This window comes from Phodopus roborovskii, unplaced genomic scaffold, assembly GCF_943737965.1.
Source record: "Phodopus roborovskii unplaced genomic scaffold, PHOROB, whole genome shotgun sequence".
Taxonomy (NCBI): Eukaryota; Metazoa; Chordata; class Mammalia; order Rodentia; family Cricetidae; genus Phodopus; species Phodopus roborovskii.
Window position 1 is genome coordinate 686,161 of NW_026125264.1, and position 19,535 is coordinate 705,695.

A 19,535-nucleotide genomic window follows, 5' to 3' on the forward strand; every position below is an offset into this window, starting at 1 on the left:
TCTCAGAAAAATGCCCCATTTAAGGATCCAGTGTGTGGCATTTGCCCTTGTGTTAGGTCCAGTTATAAGACCACAGGCTGCTGGAACCTTAAGTACCTTAGAGTATCACTAAAGTAGAAGTCAGTGTTCAGACATGGAGAGATGGCTGCCCAGAGCTTCAGCGATTTATCTGAAGTCCCCCTGTAGGTCTGGATACTTCTGCCTCCAGGTGTCAGGTTGTTGGGGGAGATCCCCAAGTCTTAGCTGAACAGTAATGAGGGCTGGAGGAAACATGGGTTAAAACCCAGGAAAAGTTACAGGGCCCACTGATAGCAGTGAGAACTCTTGGGGGGGGGGGGGTCAGCAGGCAGTGAGTACTTAGCTCTGCCTTGGAGGTTTGAAGTCCCAAGAAGACAGATTCTCACCCTGGAGATTCAGAACTATCCCAAGAGACAGAGACCAGCTTGAGGCATCCAGCTAGCTAACTTCAATCAATTCATCGATCAACTCTGCAAATTGGCTTAAGAACAAGCACTCAAGTTGGTCCAGACTCAAACTCAGGACTTTAGGGATTTTACTAGAAATCTGGTGTAGTGAATAGTGAGCCAGTAGTTTGCTCTGGAAGCCAAGTGTGGACTAAAGTAGCTGTAATTTACTGTTGCTCTAGTAGTCTACACAGCCACTAGGCATAGGAATTCTAAAGAGCCTGGAAGGTGTGAAAACATTTAAGACTCATCGAGAAGGGTGTTTGCTGAGCTTCCCCAACAAGAAGGCCGCCAACAACACCATCAGCACCACTGGAACCATCTCCCAGATGCATCTCCCAGATTCGGCTGGGGGAGTTGGCAAGTAGTTACTGTTTTTCTGCAAGATACCAGGAGAAAAGTCCCCCAGAGATGAACACAGCATTTTACAATTTTTAAATATTTTACTTGATAAAACAAAATCCTTTTCTTTTCACCTGCCATCTCTTTCAACACACATCTATCCCCTTAGTCCATGGAAGAAGAAATATAAAAGTCTACTCTAGATGAATCTACAGATGGTCTGTCTAATTTGGCTCAAATCGCTTTCTTATTCTTCACTTACCCTGTTCCCTCCACACATGGGAATTGGCCCTGGGAGCTAGGTTTCTTTATAAAGCTCCCCTTGGAGAAGGGTAATTTCCTGTCAGTGGGTAGTGGTCCACATCTGTGCTCATTGAAACAGATGGAAGAATTTAGAATCAGGACCTAGTGACTGCAGTTAGATTGACCTAATGTCCACAGTTTGAGGCATCTGGCGCCCTGGGGCTTTCTACCTCTGAGACTACTGACTTTTTGAAGTATACTGCTTTTGTGAAATCATAAGCTTTAATTTCTTTTAAAACTATCAAAGCCTTTAAAAAGTTGCAATAAAAAACACACACGTTTAAATCTATGCTTGAAAGGTTAACATGTTGAAAAACCACCTGGACCAAATTCTGACATAAACCCTGCTGTTTCCATTTAATAGAAGGCTGTATGAGGTAAAGGGTGAGCTGTTAAAACCTTACATCTGGTGATTCAAATTTTCTTCTAAAACCAAACTAACAGACAAACTGGTTGGTGGGGCTGACAGTTGTTCTTGCCTCTTATGAGGGACAGTGGTCAGACCCATTGAACCATTAAGCTCTGTAGGGACAATACCCGGATTTGGAGTTTTTCAATAGAGTAGTTACAGTTCCCAGAAAACAGCAGGTGGCCAATCCATATGCTGAATGAGTGAACCCCTGGGTTTGTCTTCCGTGTCATTGTCTAAATCCAGTAACTCAATCAATGGCTTTGTACTAGTGGGCTGCAGGGGTGGTAGCACTTGCCTTAGTTCCCAGCAGTGGGAACCAAGGGGATCTCTATGAGTCCACGGCCAGCCAGAGCTACACATAGTGATGCTTGTCTCAAAAACATCAAAACCAAACCCACACACAGCAGCAACATCAAACTGGCGGAGTGTTCAGCTTTTTATCCTGAATCACTGCCAGGAGCCAAATAGTACCTGGTGGGTGAGCAACGTCTAGCAAACACAGGAGCAGTTGCTGCAATGTGTTCTCAATATTCTCATTACTGATGACATTTACTCAGCAGCAGCTGTGGTACAAGGACAACATGTTCTTGCTTTGTGGGCTTGCAGCCTAAACGACAGAAAACAAAGCAAACAACGGGCAGCTTTTCTGTGAGCATGGATGTGTGTGAGCCTGGATGTGGGTGTGTGCTGGTGCTGTATTTAGGTATTGAGAAATAACTTCCTGGGTTTTCACCAAGAACAACTGGAATTACTCCTCATTTTAAAGATAAGTAAATGAGAGAGACGGACATAAAGACTTGCCCAGGGTCAGGCCTGTGTGAACAGCTTTGCCTGGAGCACCTGTCTTTTCTTGTGCTCTGTGGTGGGGGCTGGGTAGAGGTATTTGCCTCCTTGTTTCCATACTAGGTAAGTAAGTATGTTGCCAAAAGTACAACCTAGAAAAAGGCCCGAGGCAAAAAGGGTGCTTTAAGGGACTGAAATTTATGTTTATTATACTTATTGTGTGTGTGATGTGTGTATGAGGATGCATGTGTACTGTGGCAGTTAGGCAACTCTGAGGAGGCTGTTTTCTCTTACCTTTACAAGGTCCTGGGGATTGAACTCAGATTGGCAGGCTTGTGAGCCATTTTGCCAGCATTTGAAAGAGAACATTAGCAAACGGGCACAAAGGCCTGAAAAGCTGGTCACACCTGTTTCAGACCTTACACCTGTCTTCACCTCCCTAGCCCAATAGAGAGCTGCATATATTTCTGTATTAAGGTCTCTCTATGAATTTTTCTTTTTTTGAGGCAAGGCCCTTTTTCTTTTGGTACTTGCTGTAATAATTTGGGGTGGGGGCAGCTCAGGCTGGACTAGGGAGCCCTGTGAGTCCTCTTCTCAGCACCTCCCCCTTAGGCGCCCCAGCAGAGGCCGAGTAGATGGCATTATCTAGAACCCTTCCTCTATTTGCCCTCTCCCTGCTGCTCCTTCCTCTCCGAATGGGCTCCCCAAACTCTTCTCCCGGTGCTCTCCCTCCCTCGGTTCTTCCAAAGTCAACGCTGCACCTCAAACCTTGCAAACTGAGAATTTATGGAATTTCAGGGAACAGTCTGGAACATTTTTGGCAACAGGTCCTTGATAATTTAATGTGACTGCCGCTTCTTTCCACTCCAATACAGCTTTCTTACCGGCCAACTAGGGTGAAGATCAAGGAAGGCGTAAAGTTTTGCTTCTTTAGGAGCCCAAACTCTAGGCTATCAGAATAATAATTTTTAAATGCATGGGGACTAATGTCCGGCGCAGGAAAACTCTCAAGATCCAAACATCTATGTGCCCTTGGGAGCAAGGGAGGAGTGGGTTTCATTCGTGCCTTTGTTTGGGAGACTTAAAAAGTTCTGGGATACTCAACGCAGACCCTCTGGCTTTAGAAACCCACAACAAACGCACAACCCCGTCTCCACCCGGCTGAGACTGCCTGTGCAGTTCTAGCATGTCTGGGATTTTTGTGCTCCTCCTCAGGAGGAGAATGTTGAAAATACTGGAAAGCCGTTCCCTAATGGTCCCTTTCCCCTAGTCTGGAGGCAGCCGGGACTGGAAGGAGTCCGGCATCATCGTGACCACTGCCAAGACGCAAAGGTACCAGCCACGCGAGATCCTCGGGGTCTCTGCAAGGACCAGAGCTCGGTAAAGGGGCTGAAAGCTTTCGGCTCTTTTAAAGAAACAGCCATACTTTCCCAGCAGTCTAAAGATATTGTATTCTGATTTTAGTCTCCATTAGGTTTCCTTCAACACCTGTATTCGGAAAGCACCCACCACCCACTACCATAGGCTGCGCCCACCCACGAAGCCCCACCCATCAGAGACCCCCCCCTCCCCTTAGCCTGACCCTGAAGCCCCGCCCAGTCACCCGTCCCGGAAGCTGCGTGCGCAGCGCAAGAGCGCGTTCAGCAGTTGGGGTTGAGTACGCGGCAGATGCAGGCACTGCGGAAGAAGCGACACTGGCAGGAGGCGCATGGGTCGCAGCAGACGGGTGCAGGCGGCTTGCAGCTGTCTCGGGTAGCCACGCAGGGCGTGGGTGGCGGGGGCCGTGCCACCTTCTTCGAGACCTTTTTCTGTAGGAAAGACGTTGAGGGCTGCTGAGGGGGCTACGCTGGTTCCGCGCGTCCTCATCTGTGGAGGTTTGCGGCTGGAGACCTCTGCCGTGCTACCTATCTGTTCTCATAACGCACAGGCCATCCTAGTGGGTCCTTGGCCGCCACCCCAACCTGCACCTCCTTCATCGTCAAGCTACCTAGATCCGATCTGGCCGCTTTCTTAGGAGACCCCACTGTAATTTTGCTACGGTTATGAAACGTAATGGAAATACCATGTTGAGAACCGCTACTCTAGATTACTAGATTTTTTATTTAAATGCACTTAGATCCTCACCGTGCTTTATTTTCTTCACAGTGTGTATCATCTAAAAATTTAAACTTGTGTATTAATTTACTCGAGGCCTGGTTTTACCATACTGATGTAAACTCCACACAACAGTAATCTCTTGTGCATTGCTGTGTTCCCAGCACCTAGAATGTACTTTTTTTTTTTTTTTTGTCCTCCCTGCTCTGGTTACAGTTGGTCCAATTAGTGTGTGAATAGTGTGTGAGTTTGAACAATGCCTCAATCTGGTATTTATCAAACTGGGAACCTGCATCATGGCAGTGTGGTCTTAGGTGGTAGGTACAAAAACGTTAAATGGTCCTCAACCACTTAGTGAGAAGGCATTCTTTTTCTGTCCGTTTTAGTTTGAAAGGCTCTGTTTGGTGCTGACATGTCTTTATTGCTTTCCAACACATTCTTTTTTGGCGCAAGGGAAGACTAGTCACTGGTTTTTTTTTTTTTTTTTTTGTCCTTGTTTTAAATACTTAGTAAATATATTTAATGAATGCATTTCTTAGTAAACTAGACCAATGTTTGAGGAAAGTAGTAAAGCACAGAGATATATTGAATACTCACAAGAAAGTAGACCATTTTGGGGGTTTGTAGAACAGTGTTTTCCAAATTGCTTGTCCCTTCAAGCATTTTCCTGTCTGACTTGCTAGATTGATCTAGACTGCTTGTTGAAAGTAACAATTGCCAGCTCTAATTCTAGCTCTAATTTTGGTTTGGTATGGCACATGTACTTTAGGTCTAACTGCCTTTTAACAAAGCAAACTTCAGAGCCTTTAGCAAGTAATAACATCCAGCTGACTTCAACATTAAATCTCTGTTGTCTCTCTGTGACACACACACACACACACACACACACACACACACACACACACATTCTCCCTAGTGGGAATTATACTCAGGGCTTTGTTACAGGCAAGCTTTACTACTCTACTATATCCCCACCCCTTTAAAATGTTTATTTTGTGACTGTTTTAATTTGCCCAGATGGACCTTGAATTTGCCGCATAGCTCCAGTAGCCCTTGAACGGAGTGTCCTCTCTCTGTCTCCTAAGCAGCTGGCGTTAAAAGCCTGTGCTGCTAGGCTTCTCTACCAGTGTTTTATTTTCATTGAGCTTCTTACTGTAGATGCAGTGATTGTGCAGCTCAGACTCATCCAGAACTTGGCGTGTAGTTTGGTGTGGCGCTGAACTCCTGATCTTACTGCTTCCACCTCCCAAATACTGGGAGTGCCACCACACCCAACTTCTGTTTTCTATTCTTGACATGTTCTGGTTTTCAGACAGGCGAGACAGCTGGGCATAGTAGCCTGGACCTGTAATCTCAGCACTTGAACAGTGGACAAGGAGGAGCAGTGATTTACAGGCAGCGGGCACTACACAGCAAAAGCTTGCTGAAAAGAGCTTTGGGCTGAGAGTATGGGAGGTGGGTAGAACGCCTGCCTAGCTTGCACAAGGCCCTACAGAGGAGGAGGAACAAAAAGAAAGCACAGCAGGAGTGTGCTGCAGCCGTTGGGGTTGAGGTAAATATCCGAAAGAATGGGTGAGTTTCAGGAAGTGGTGGGGGTGCTTAACTAGCAGCGGAAACTTTTGTAGCAGGTAGCTGTTTTGCTCAGTGAACGCAGGCTCTCTGGCTTCTATGAAAGTCTGCCTCAGGGCTCTAGGCCAGAAGTCTTTAGGTAGTTTTCAGTTACTTCATGTAGGCCTGGAGCTATCTTACATGTAGTTCTCAGCCATGGCTTGCTAGGGTCTCCCACCCCCACAGTGAGAACCCCCAGGCCTACCTTGGATGATCTCTTCCCCTTCTCAGCTTCTTTTCTGCTGACCTTCTTGGATTTCTTGTTCAGTGCTTCAAAGAAAGAGCAAAGCCAGATGTTTCTGGGGGCCGAGTCATGAAGAGGGAGGAGCAGGGGGACTCTGGGAAGCCTCAGAGTGGAGGAGAAAAAGGGACTGTGGGATGAATCACATTAGGGGAATCAAGCCAGCAGGTTCTTATTAGCCTGGCTTCAGACCTAAGAGCAGTGTGCTCCCAGGGAAGGCAAAGAGGAAATCCAAGAGGGATGTGGGAACTGTCAGTGGCCTGTTAGAGACCTTCCTGATCTTTCGACCTTCTGGCCCTTGATCACCACAGGGGCCTCTGTTTTAGCCTTTAACCATGCAGGTGTAAGAGCATTGTGAGTCTCTGGGAATGGGCTCGGCCTTTTGTTACTGGACACATCTGTGTTACCTTTTTTTAAATTCTCAGCTCAAAGCTAGGTATGCCTGACTTAATTCATACAACAACGGTGTCATCTTTTCCCAATCAGTTTCCTCATCTACAAAAAAAAAAAAAAAAAAAAAAAAAAAAAAAAAAAGGGTTCTATCATGCAAGGTATATTTATAAAACAAAAAGTCTGACATGGGGCTGGAGAGCTGGCCCAGCTGTTAAGAGCATTTGGTGCTCTTTCAGAGGACCCAGGTTTACTTCCCAGCACCCACATGGTGACTCTTGTTTCAGGGACTCTGACATCTGCTTCTGGCCTCTGAGGGTACCAGGCCTGCACACGGAGCATGGGCATACATGAAGGCAGAACACCCATTTATAGAAAAGAAAAACATCTTTAAAAGTCTGACATATCAATGGTGATTAAGGCATGTTGGTGTCTCTTTTCCCTCCTTTGACTTCCCTGATGCGTATAGACCAGTAGTTCTCAACCTGTGGGTTGTGACCATTTTTTGTAAACCTCTACCTCTGAAAATACTTATATTACCACTCATTACAATAGCAAAATTGCAGTTATGAAAGTGCAACAAAAATAATTTCATGGTTGGGGGTCACCACAGCATGAGGAAATGTATTAAAGAGTCGTCAGAGCATTAGGAAGGTTGAGAATCACTGCCCTAGACCATCTTCCTGTGCCCAGTAAAATGCCAGTCAACACAGAGTTGTGAGCTTATGTGTATAACTCGATGTCGTTTGAATTTTGGCTCGGCCCATTAGGAACTAATGTTAGCAAGCTCTAGTTTGTCAGGTGTAAGATATAAATAAAGCTGAGAGCCAACTCACAGAACCTACACACATTCACTTTTAGTTTGGTTCCAGGAACTGGATCCCGGCATCATGCATGCTAAGCATGCACTCTGCCTTTGTGCCTCATCCGTGGCCCATACCCTTTATGATAAGGTGAGATCAAACCACAAGATCTCCAATGCCAGACTTTGATGCTCTTGTAAATTCACATCCTATGGCAAGGGTGGTTTATTGCAGATTTAGTTCTATTCCACAGTTTTCCTACAGTTTGTTTTGTTATTCATTAAGTTTATAAATGCTAAGTTAAACTAAGCCCACCAAGCATCTTGACTTGAGGCTTCTTCAGATCTATGACATACCAAATTCAAGTGGCATGTAAAGCTTTTCCAATGCAATGACTCAAGGACACTGCATTTCCCTAGGAATGAGCAAGAAAGAGCCATAGCTATGCCGGTGGCAGCCTTGGCAGCAGGCTTGACCTGCTGTACCAGCTCTCATGGGTCAGACCTAGAGGCTGGGTCCCAGGCCAGGCTACTTACCCACGATAGAAACAGAAGAGAAATCCCTTGAGTTTGCAGAGGAGTTGCTCCTCAGACTCCTGTCATCTCTGAACGTCTCCTCAGGTACCATGTGGCTGTAGATGGCAAGGAAGCATAAGAAGCCCACTAGGGTGGCCAGCAGTAGGCGAGTGACATCCATCCCGAGAAGCCTAAATTGGACAGAGAAGGTGGTTGGCGGTGGGTTCGGAGAGGAGGTGGTGGTAGAAGGATGTGCCTTTGGGCTGGCTGGCTGACTTGGCTACACACGTATCTCACCAGGTCCAGAAGTCTAGCAAAGCTGAGGGCAGGGATGTTGGTATAGGGAGATGACAGAAAAGAGATGGGGAGAAGAGAAAGACAAGGAAGTGTGTGTGTGTGTGGGGGGGGGGGGGGGGAGATTGAATCAAAGAGGGCAAGAATGCATTGTGTTGGTTTGTGCTGTCCAGAGGGTGGAGTACTGACTCTTTCTGTTTCTTTTCTTGTTTCTGTAGATCTTGTCCCAGGAGATCTTAGGCCTAGGCAGAGCTGTTGAAAACACACACACACACACACACACACACACACACACACACACACACACACACACACACAGAAAGAAGTACCTCACAGTGGCAGAGGTCTTACTAAGGTAAAGAGAGTACACACTAAAGCTCAGTGAGAGGGATGAGGGATAAAACCTCCTGAAGACAAGTGGCTGTCATCTCATACCAGATTCCCTGCTGACCCAGAGAGGACAAACACAGATCAGACTCTGCTAGGGTATGGCAACTTAAGCTAAGTGCATTTCTTAATTTGCTAACTAGAGTTTGAAGGGGCTGATGGATTTTTAGCAGTTCTCTTACCTAGAATGCCTTCTGTCACTATGGGATCCCCACCGCTCCCTACCCAGCTGCCCCATTTCCCTCTGGTTTTGGAAAAGCCTGGGTCTGCATTTCCAAGGTTCCCTCCACCAGGGACACAAGTGCTGTGGAAAAGAAGACAATAACAGTCTGTTCACCCTGATCCTACCCACTCCTGGCTGCGTGGCCGTCTGGCCAGCTCCAGCCTCTCCTCTCCACTCTCCACTTGGTTGGTGTGCTGGCCAGTCTTATGACAATGTGACACAAGTCAGAGTCATTTGGGAAGAGGGGGCTTTAATTGAGAAACTGCCCACACCAGACTGGCCTGTGGGCAAGCCTGTGATGCATTTTCTTGATTGATGATTGATGTGGGAGGGCCCAGCTCACGAGGGGCAGTACTACCCCTGGGTTGGTCGCCTTGGGTGCTACAAGAAAGTACGATGGGTAAGCCATGAAGAGAATGACAGTAAGCAGCACTCCTCCATGGCATCTGATGCAGTTCCGGCCTCCAGGTTCCTGTGCTGGCTTCCTCTGATGACGGATTAAGACCTGAACGTTGTAACCTGGAATAAACCCTTTCCTCGACAAGTCGCTCAGGTCATGGTGTTTGAATGCAGCAGCAATAGAGACTCCAGCTGGTTGGCACCATGTTTTCTGCATGTGTGTTACACTGCAGGAGTATAGGGGACGGTCCTAACCTTTAGGGGTTCACCCACCCGTGTGGCTCCAATGCCTGTTCTGATCACCTCAGATCTTTTTCGTCACTGGGCACTGCCTGTCATAAACTCACCACCAAATGCTGTCACAAAACCTAGTTGAGAGTGGGCACTGGCCCAACCACTGTGTTTCTAGTGTTGGCTCAGCATTAAAGGAGATGTACAACTCTGGACAAAATTGCTCTTTTTGGCAGGCTTCAATTTCTCTCCTGGTAAAGTGAGAGGCATGGACTACATCAGTGGTTTGCACTCATATGCAGGCTAACTCTTCAAAACAAGTGACAGTATATGTAAAATGGGGCTAGGTAGCTCAGTAGAGTGCTTGCCTAGCACACACAAAGCCTTGGGTTCAATTCCTAGCCACTGGGGTAGTAGTATACAACTATAATCTTAGCACTCAGGAGAATGAGAAATCCAGGGTCATCCTTGACTACATAGCGAGTTCAAACTCAGTCTGGGTTGTTACTAAGACCCCACCCCCAACAACAAACAAATAGGTAACACAGAAGCCACTAGATCATGTCTCACCTGAATACCATCTTATACCTGGACTCCGATATAAATCAACATTTCCCTTGTTTTAAGCTAGTCTCAACCTGTCTTGTGTGTGTGTTATGTGGGTTGTTATTTGTTTTGGTTTTGGATTTCCTTTTTTTCAGACAAGCTCTCACTGTGTAACCCCTGATGACTTGAAATTTACAACGTTTCCCAGTCTGACCTTGAGCTTGTAGCAAGTATATGAATACCCAAGTGCTGGAATTACAGGTATGAGTCACCATACCCAGTTTTTACCCCAGGGTGTCCTCAAAAGTGCTACCCTGTCATCTGAAATAGGGTTTTCTCTTACAAGTGGTTTAGACCTAAAGCCAGACTTTAAACAAAAACAAGTCAGCTTTCAAATTTTCTCCAACATGGTAAATAATGGCTGACATTTCCTTCTCCTTTCTCCCATCTTTTCCTGTCTCCTCTGATAACCTTTTCAGGCTTCAGCAGAATGAGATAGTCTATATTAGGCTGCCTTCAGGGTGCATCCTTTTTTTTTTTTTTTTTTTTAATTTTTCGAGACAGTTTCTCTGTATTGCTTTGGAGGCTGTCCTAGAACTAACTCTGTAGACCAGGCTGGCCTCAAACTCATAGAGATCTTCCTGCCTCTGCCTCCTGAGTGCTGGGATTAAAGGTGTACTCCATCAATGCCCAGCTCAGGGTTCATACTTAAAAAAAAAACATTCCTTTTCTTTGAATGTCATGACCACAGCCCACATAGCAGAAGACTTACAGAAAGAGACTGGCTGAACACAAGTGACTATTTCTTTCCCTCCCTAAAGACCGTCTCTGGACAGGACATTGAGCAGAACCATCTACACTAGCAGAAAGCATCTCTCCCAGCTTCAGCTTCCCTCACTCACAGCACACAGGTGGCCTTGAATATGGGAAGTGTGTGCAGAACTTGACTCTATTGTAGGCCTTCCTCCGGGGACCACCTTCTCTAGGAAAGAATCTTGGTCTCTCTCTTCCTGATCTTTCTATTATCTCACCAAGTTTTATTTTATGTTCCCTTCAAGCAATTCTCTTGTCTTTTACCCAAGCCTCACTGCCCCCCCTTTCCTGGAGACAGGGTTTCTCTGTGCATCCCTGGCTCTCCTTGAACTCAGAGATCTGCCTACCCTTGCCCCTGAGTGCTGGGATTAAAGGCTCCAATGACTCCCAATAGGACAAGCTTCACACTGACTCCATCCCCCCTTCTCTTGCTTATGTATCATCTCATCCTCTCAACTACTCCTGGTTCTGTCTCATTCTTCCTCCAGGGCCTGTTCAAAGGCTGGTTCTAAGTACGTTTTTCTTTCAGCCAGGCCGGCCCAAATAGTATCCTCTCCCTTTTTGAACCCCCCTTTGCTCTTCAGTTCAATACCATGGACATTGTTCAGTACTCCATTGTTCTTTAATTGTTCACAGGGGATATTCTCATCAGTTAGACACAGTTCTTTGTCTAAAGTAGGTAGGGTAGGACAGTGAGGCTGAAAGAATGTCGGATCTGTGGTCAGACATACATGACTCCATCACTTACCAATTAAATGAGTGTAGAGGGAAAAGAGGTTCTCTCGACCCCCTCTTATTTCTTATGTGGGCTCTTGGGCTGGATCTAGAAACCCAATTAGTATAAAAACTGATTAATAAGAGCAAAAGCATAAAGTTTTATTAAATTTACGTGTATATGGGGATGTTCACAAGAGAATGAAGTCTGAAGAAATGCCCAAAGCATGGTGCTTTCATATTCTTTAGACAAAGAACAATAAATTTGTAAAGTAATGACAAGACAATTGGCTATCTGGATAAAAGGAGTAAATTATGGAACCGTTGCTAAGAGATAAATGGGGTGAGGGAAAACTAAGGCAGAGAGGATGCTGCATTTGAGAGGCTACAGAAGGTTTGTGGAGACGGCAGGTAGACACAAGGGGATGAGTCTTGCAAATGATGCTAAGCAGTTGAGCAATATCTTCATCTGAAAATGACTGAAGAGTGTGGATGAGAAAAAGGACTTTAATCAGATCTGCAATGTAAAAAATCACTCTGGTGGCTGTGGAAATGGAAGGGATAAGAATTGGAGGAAGGAAAACAATTAGGAGCTTGCTGCGGGACTTGGAGCCATCTTTCCAGCCTTAGTTTTCCTGTGTTCATTTTTTTACATGCACCCAATCATTCAGGGGAACGGAGTGATTGAGCATGCAGAAGTATAGGTCCCAGTCAAACTTAGCTGCTTCCTGGCCCCTGGATGAAAGCAATTCTTCCTACTTTTTTCTTTTAAACTTGTCCCCACCCCCCTTTTTGAGACAGGGTCTCATACTTAGTTAAGAACATCTTATTTGTTCTATGAGTAATTATTATGGCATAATTAATTGCTGCTTTGGGTAAAGATATTGATGACCCTAATTAAAAAGCAGATGTACTAGCCAGGTGGTGATGTATGCACGCCTTTAGTCTCAGCATTTGGGAGGCAGAGGCAAGTGGATCTCTGTGAGTTCAAGGCTAGCCTGGTCTACAGATAGAGTTCCAGGACAGTCAGGGCTGTTACACAGAAAAACCCATCTCAAAAAACAAACAAACAAAAAACCAGGCAAACAAAAAAGCAGATGTAGTGCTCGGAATGTGCGCCAGTAGATAAAAGCACTTGCCATGAAAGCATGACAAACTGAGTTTGGGTCTACAGAACCCATGTGAAAGTGAGACACAGAAACATGAGTGTTTGTAATCCTAGCCTACCCCTGTGGAGGAGGAGAGGCAGGGGAACCCCCAGAAGCTCCCAGGCCAGCTAGCCTAGCCTATTCAGTGGTGAGACGACCAGTCTTAAACAGGATGGAAAGGTACAAGTGTTGTGACTTGTGTCCCTGTATACCTCACCATCATGTAAGCATACACATGTGCTCCCCCCCCACAACCTAAAGGTCAGATGTATGGGGGGGATATAACTTCGTTGGGAGGGTGCTTGCCTAACAAATAGGGCTTGGATTTGCCCACCTTCTACTCCATAAATATGCACATATAATAGCAGCACTTAGGAGTTGGGGAGTGGATAAAGTACTTGCTGTGCAAGCGTGAGGACCTGAGCTTGGGTCCTCATCACCCCCTTAAGAGCTGGGGGAGCCTGCCTGTAATCCCGAGGTAGAGTATTGGGGTAGAGCCAAGTAGATCCCCCAGAGCTTACTCACCAGCCAGCCAGTCCAGACACCAGGTTAAGTGAAAGACTGTGCCTCAAAAACTAAGATGGGATCTGGATGTGGTGGTATACATCTGCAATTTCAGCACTTGGGAGGCAGAAGCAGGTAGATCTGTGAGTCTGAGGTCAACCTGTCTACATAGTGAGTTCCAGGTCAGCCAGGACTAATATGAGACTCTGTCAAACAAAACAAAACAAAACAAAACAAAACAAAATAAAATAAAACAACAAAACCATCACCACCAACAATAATGATAATGCAGACAGCAGTAGAAAAAGACAACTAATGTAAATCTCTGGCCCCACACACAGAGAAATAAATACAAATAATTAACAACAAGGCAGATGTGATCTTAGAAACACAACTGGTGCTATTATTAACCCATAATATTTCTCATTAATGTATCAGACTTCAGATACATACAGAGTTGGGTTCTAATGAGACAAGCGTCAGGACTGCAGAGTTTGTATTGTTAGGATAAACAAAATCTGTATCATGAATACTTGGCACAATGCTCTGAAGCTTTCAGTTAGCCTATGCTGCATAGAATTATAAAGATTTAGTCTAATAAAGCCTAGACTACATATAAAAATCTAACTATCAGAAAAATATTTTTATTAGTTGCATGCAGGTAAATATGTATTTTAAATTTTATTATGTAACTCCACTGTCTTCCAAAAACAAGTTCATGTTTAACTTGGACCTCTAAGTGTGTCCCCTCATCCCCCAAACAGCAGAGCTGTAGTATCTATAGGTACTAATTAGAAGAACAAATGGACGGATATATGATGGGAGGGTCAGGAAGCAGCTCTGATCATGGCAAGACACAAGAGGCAGCGCCACTGGTCAGGAGGCAGTGTGGCTCCTTGTGTTCTCCACCATACATGACATGATGTTGCGGCACATGCCTACTGTGTATTCCTGCAAAGACGAGTAAGGGTGGTTGGGAAATCAGATTTAGAAAAGGATTTGGGGGACAACTGAGACCCAGGGACAGAGCTCATGAGACAGAACATGTGTGATGGTATTAAATCAATAGTTTAATGCAACATCACATTTGAGGGGCAGAGGGACAACACCTGGGGTTATGGACATCCATGGTGCAGCCAAAGTGCACATTTATCACTTAATCTGAATAGCTTGTAATGCAGAAAGATCTCTGTCATCAGAGTTGGTCACAAACACTGCACTGGACTGGAGGGGGTGGGTGATTTGACCAGGCCAAATAATCTTGGGACACACAATGAATAATAAAGTAAAAAAAAAGCAAAGTTCTGATATGTTTAGAAACGGGCTGAGTTTGAGAAAGATAAAGCTTTGGTGTAACTCATTATACTTGGTTGTTGGGAGAGGGCTAACTGTGACACTGAACCAGAACACACTGGTGTGTTAGGATCCGAGATTATAATTTGGATCTGGGAATTTGTAATTTTGTAGATGCTTTGAAAAACAACTATCACCTATGTATTATATTGAACAACATAAGGGGTCTAGGTGTACCTAACTAAAACATACTGAGAATTGGGCAGGTGATACTTGGGAGGCAGAGATAAGAGGACTACCCAAGTGTTTATGGCCAGCTTGATCTGCATAGTGAATTCTAGGCCAGACCCTATCTCAAGAAAATCTGATGTTCCCACAGCATAAAACAGGAGTATTTTAAAGGGATATTTATAATAAGCGTGATAAAGACTATGAATTTAACCCCTCTGAATCAGGAGAGATTGTGTTGTCATGTGAATTCAGGAAAGGTCAGATTTTGATGCCAAACGAGGGAAAGGAATTACAGGTTTTAGAACTGGAGATTTTGCAATTGGATGTAAAGATTTACGGGCTCATACATGTGTGTTGGTATTAGATAGTCATACACTATTGCTCTACCACAGGGCAACAGTGCTGGGGACAATGGCTAAGGGCACTTCCGTTTCTCAGAGAGGGTTTCATACATGGTGCCTTTCTTTTGAGGACAAGGGTTTTTCCCCCTCTGACAAGTAGCCTGGTTTTTGGAATAGATAATGATTTGCACACTACTCTGGTAAAAATAGCAGTTTTTTTTTTTTTTTTTTTTTTTTGCTTAAGAAATAAATGAGGTGTGGCCTAAACCATGGGGTTTTTAATTGTAGAAATAACATAATTTGTAGCTGATGAAACCAAAACTGTGACAATCAAGTTGAGTGCTTTCCCCCTAAGCTATACAGCTTGAGAGGCCATAAATTTGCTCTAATGTTGCAAGTTGCTTAAAATATCTTTGGGTTTCAGACATGTCTTCAGAGGCAACCTAATAGTTATACAAGAAAAAGCATCATGTAAACCAGGAGTGGTGAGGCAAGCCTGTTATCCCAGCAAGGGCTGTGTTGTGTTGGCTAGAGGATTGATTCGACTTTGAGGGTAGCTTAGGCTATACAGGAAATGTCAGGGCTGCATAAAAAGACTCTGTCTTGGGGGTCTAGGGAAGAGGCTCAGTAGTAAAGTGCCTGCTGAGCAAATGTGAGGCCCTGAGTTTGGATCCCCACACTCTATCTGTGCCTCTAACCTCAGTGCTGGGGAGATAAAGATAGCTGGATCCCTTGAGTTTGCTAGCCAGTTAGTCTAGTGGAATCGGTGAGCTCTGGGCTCAGTGAGAAAGTCCATCTTAAAAAAAAATTAGCTGGGTTTGGCGCACACCTTTACTCCCAGCACTCGGGAGGCAGAGGCAGGTAGATCTCTGTGGGTACAAGGCCAGCCCGGTCTACAGAGAAACCCTGTCTAGAAAAACAAAACAAAAGCAAGCAAACAAACAACAACAAAAAGCCCCCCAAAAAAGTAAAAAAAAGAAAAAAGAAAACAAAAAGAAAAAAAAATTAAGGTAGACAACAACAGAGGAAGAAACCTGATGCTGGCTTCAGGCCTCCACATGCACCAGCACACATGTACATACACACATGCACACACAAGAGCCTAAACTGAACCATTATGACACTAATAACTTAAAACTACAGAGAACACACTCCAGAAGAACTAAGTGATATTATCACAAGGGAAAGACCTGAGATAATAATAGTAAACTCAGATAAATAAGCTTGAAATAATCAGAAACTATCAAGTATGGAAGACAAAGATGATTCAACGTGAAGTTAATTAGCATCTGCGGATTAGAGAACATAACAAATGAAAAGATGATGTAACCAAAGCAAAATGAAGCATGCTTACCCTACCTGTAAGGCAAGGGATGATAATTTCCTTTTGCTCACCCCAAAGTGGGCTCCAGCCTTCCAGGTAGAAAAGGAATTGTGTGTGTATGTGGGGGGGGGGGAATCGCGATCAGTCAGCATTGGTTAGAATAAGTTGTCAGATGTGGGCTAATGCTTGACTCTAACCTTACTCTCTACAACCACTATTGGGCAGTAGGGACAAGCTGGGGGCAGAGCTCTGTATTGCTGCCAGTGAGGCTCCCTTCAGCTCGTCTAGCATGCCATGGCTATTCTGTCTATTCAAGTTCTCTAGGTCACCTCTGGACTCTCGCCTTTGGAGAGCCCTCCATCTTTCCTGAGATCCCGGGGGAGTGCCAGGCCCCTGTACATGGTTTGAAATCCTGCTACTTTGTGAGTCAAGCTACAGAAGTCCACGTTTATTCTAGCTAATGTCCTCACTAGACAAACACCCTTCCACTGAGCTATGTCCCCAGAGTAAAATGGAATTTAAGGTCATCCCACCTCAAAATAGCCACCTTCATTTACGAAGTTGCCACAGCATGTCTTATAGGTCACTGAAGTAATAGAACAAATGACCTCAGATGCGGTTAAGCTGGTGGCACTTTGTGTTACTGGGTTACTTTTGTATTTTCCCAAGAGCAGCATTCTGAGGAAGTGGTGTCAGGGGGACAGATTCTGCTGAGGCTGGGAAAGGAACATTTAAAGGAAGAAGGACTGACGAAAAGGAGAAGCCCTGGCTATAAATCTTGCTTGCTTTGCAAGACTGCCTCCTTAAGAGTGGGTCTGAAGAGAGGCAACTCAAGGCACTGGGCCCAGTATGCCGAGGGATTTTTAAGACAGCGTAAGCCATGACTGATGGACATTAGAAAGTCAAGGCCCATTAAGCATGAAGAATTTGTCAACGTCTGAGCTTGTAGGTTTGCTGTCATTGGTTAGCCCAATGTTAGAAGTTGTTGCTGAGCCACTAACCAAAAACTTAACTGCCCTAGGTTGAGCCACCCTCGCCGCTTGGACAAATGAATGGCACTTCAACAGCTTTCCATTTTGCCCTGTCCCATCTATTCATGTAGTGGTTTTTTGTTTTGTTTTTCCTGAAACAGTTCAAACCATATTACTTTCTGCTTACAAACATTTAGACTTCTCATTGTTCTTTGTGGGTTTTGTTTGTTTCTTGTTTTTTCAAGACAGGGTTTCTCTGTGTAGCTCTGCGAGTCCTGGAACTCACTCTGTAGAGCTCTATAGACTTCAAACTCACATAGATATGCCTGCCTCTGCCTCCCGAGTGCTGGGAAAAAAGGCCTATGCCAGGTGTATTTGATTTTTTTTTTTTTTTTGAGAGTCTAATGTATCCCAGGCTGGCCTCAAACTCATCCCTTAGGGTTGAACCCTTGATCTTCTTGTTTCACTTCTTGAATGCTGGGATTACAGGCACCATACCTAGCTAGCTTGTCACTGTTTTTGAAGGAAAATTCACATTTCCTATAAGGTCTTGCTACCTTGAGTTCATTTGATAGATTCCCTTATAAATCATCATATTATGACACATGGTGCTTCTTCTTGGTGGGATATGCCAAACTCCTCAAAGCTATTCCCTTGACCCTTAATGTTCTTTCTCTAGCATTAAGTTTGATTCCCTCCATCTCTTCACCTGGCTTGACCATTGGCCAACACTGGTACCCTTACCATCTCCTTTGACTGTTTCATGTGAAAGTGTCCTTCCTCTATCCCAGACTGTTCTTCCTCAGTCCCACCCCAATAAGGACTGAACCCAGGACTTCATGCATTCTAAATGAGCCCTGTATCACTGAACCCTGCAGCCAGGGAGGCAGTACCCCCCACCACACCTTTTTGTTTTGCTTGGTTTTCTTTTGAGGCAGAATCTTCCTCTATCCTAGGCTGACCTGAAACTCATTTGGTAGTCCAGGCTGGTCTTGAACTCACAGCCATCTTCCTACCTCAGCCTTTCAAGTGCTGAAATTTTAGGCATGAACCACCACTAATTCAGCTTGTTTTGTAAGTCAGGGTGACCTCAGACTCAATATGTAGCTAAGCATAATCTGGAACTCCCCATCCTCCTGCCTCTTTCTCCCAAGTGCTAGGATTACAGGCATGTACCACCATACCCAGTTTATGCAAGACGGGATCAAACCCAGGGCTCCCCGAATGCTAGGCAAGTGTTCTACCATTGACCAACATCCCCAGTCTCAAGAGATGTGTTTTTAATAAGCTCCCAGGTGATTGTGATTTGTGAGAAACACTAATTTGGTTCCCCCCCCAATCACAGATAAGGAAACCCAAGTGCAGAGTAAGGAGAAGTAAGTAGAAACGCAGGGGTCCAGATCACTGTCCTGCTCTCTCTATTGTAAGAACAAACTATTTACTGAAAAACGAACAAACAAAAACAACAACAACAAAAAAACAGGAGTGCCTGCTATATGATAGGTTCTGTTGTAGGAACATTACATACATTTAACCCTCTCTAAAGGTATAGCTCTTGGGGTGGGAGTGATGACTCAGCAGTTAAGAGCAGGTACTGCTCTTGCAGAGGACCAGGTTCAGTTCCCAGCACCCATATTTTAGCTCACTCTTATCTGTAATTCCTGTTCCAGGTGATCCAACACCCTCTTATGGTCTCTGAGGACTCCTGTGTACATGTGGTGTCCATAACACACACACACACACACACACACACACACACACACATATTTATTCCCTTCCTATTACAGAAACTGTGCAGAAGCATCATGGCAGCAGAAGGAGCGAACCCTAACTTTCAACTCTGGAGCTCTGCACTTTTCCTGGAGTGGATGGGAGGAGGAAGACCAGCCTAAGGATCCATGTAGCACACCAGCATGCAGTACAGCACCTGGAAGGCGAGGCAAGAGGCTCACAAGTTTGAAGCCATTATGAGCTACACAGTCTCAAATAAGATGAAAGAACAAAGAACAATGTCCCACAGCAAAACAAAGCAAGCTGTCAAAGAACGCTCTGTAATTCCAGCATTCAGCATGTGAAGGCTGCATGCAGTTCAAAGCCATCCTTGACTGCATGAGACTCTGTCTCAAAGACAAGAACAAGAACAACCAAAAACCTCTATGGA

General features: G+C 44.9%; 1 protein-coding gene across 4 annotated transcripts in view; it reads right to left on the reverse strand.

The window, feature by feature from the left end:
- Window positions 1-3,886: 3,886 nt before the first annotated feature.
- The window catches only part of Asip (agouti signaling protein), a 90,399-nt gene continuing 74,750 nt past the window's right edge, over window positions 3,887-19,535 (reverse strand). For all 4 annotated transcript variants that reach the window (XM_051192675.1, XM_051192700.1, XM_051192685.1 and 1 more), the window contains exons 2-4: window positions 7,977-8,146; window positions 6,212-6,276; window positions 3,887-4,112 (exon numbers count right to left, since the gene is read on the reverse strand). In XM_051192675.1, the coding sequence (XP_051048632.1) occupies window positions 3,945-4,112; window positions 6,212-6,276; window positions 7,977-8,136 (393 nt within the window). In that variant the 5' untranslated portion in view covers window positions 8,137-8,146 and the 3' untranslated portion in view covers window positions 3,887-3,944. The remainder of the gene's footprint in view (window positions 4,113-6,211; window positions 6,277-7,976; window positions 8,147-19,535) is intronic.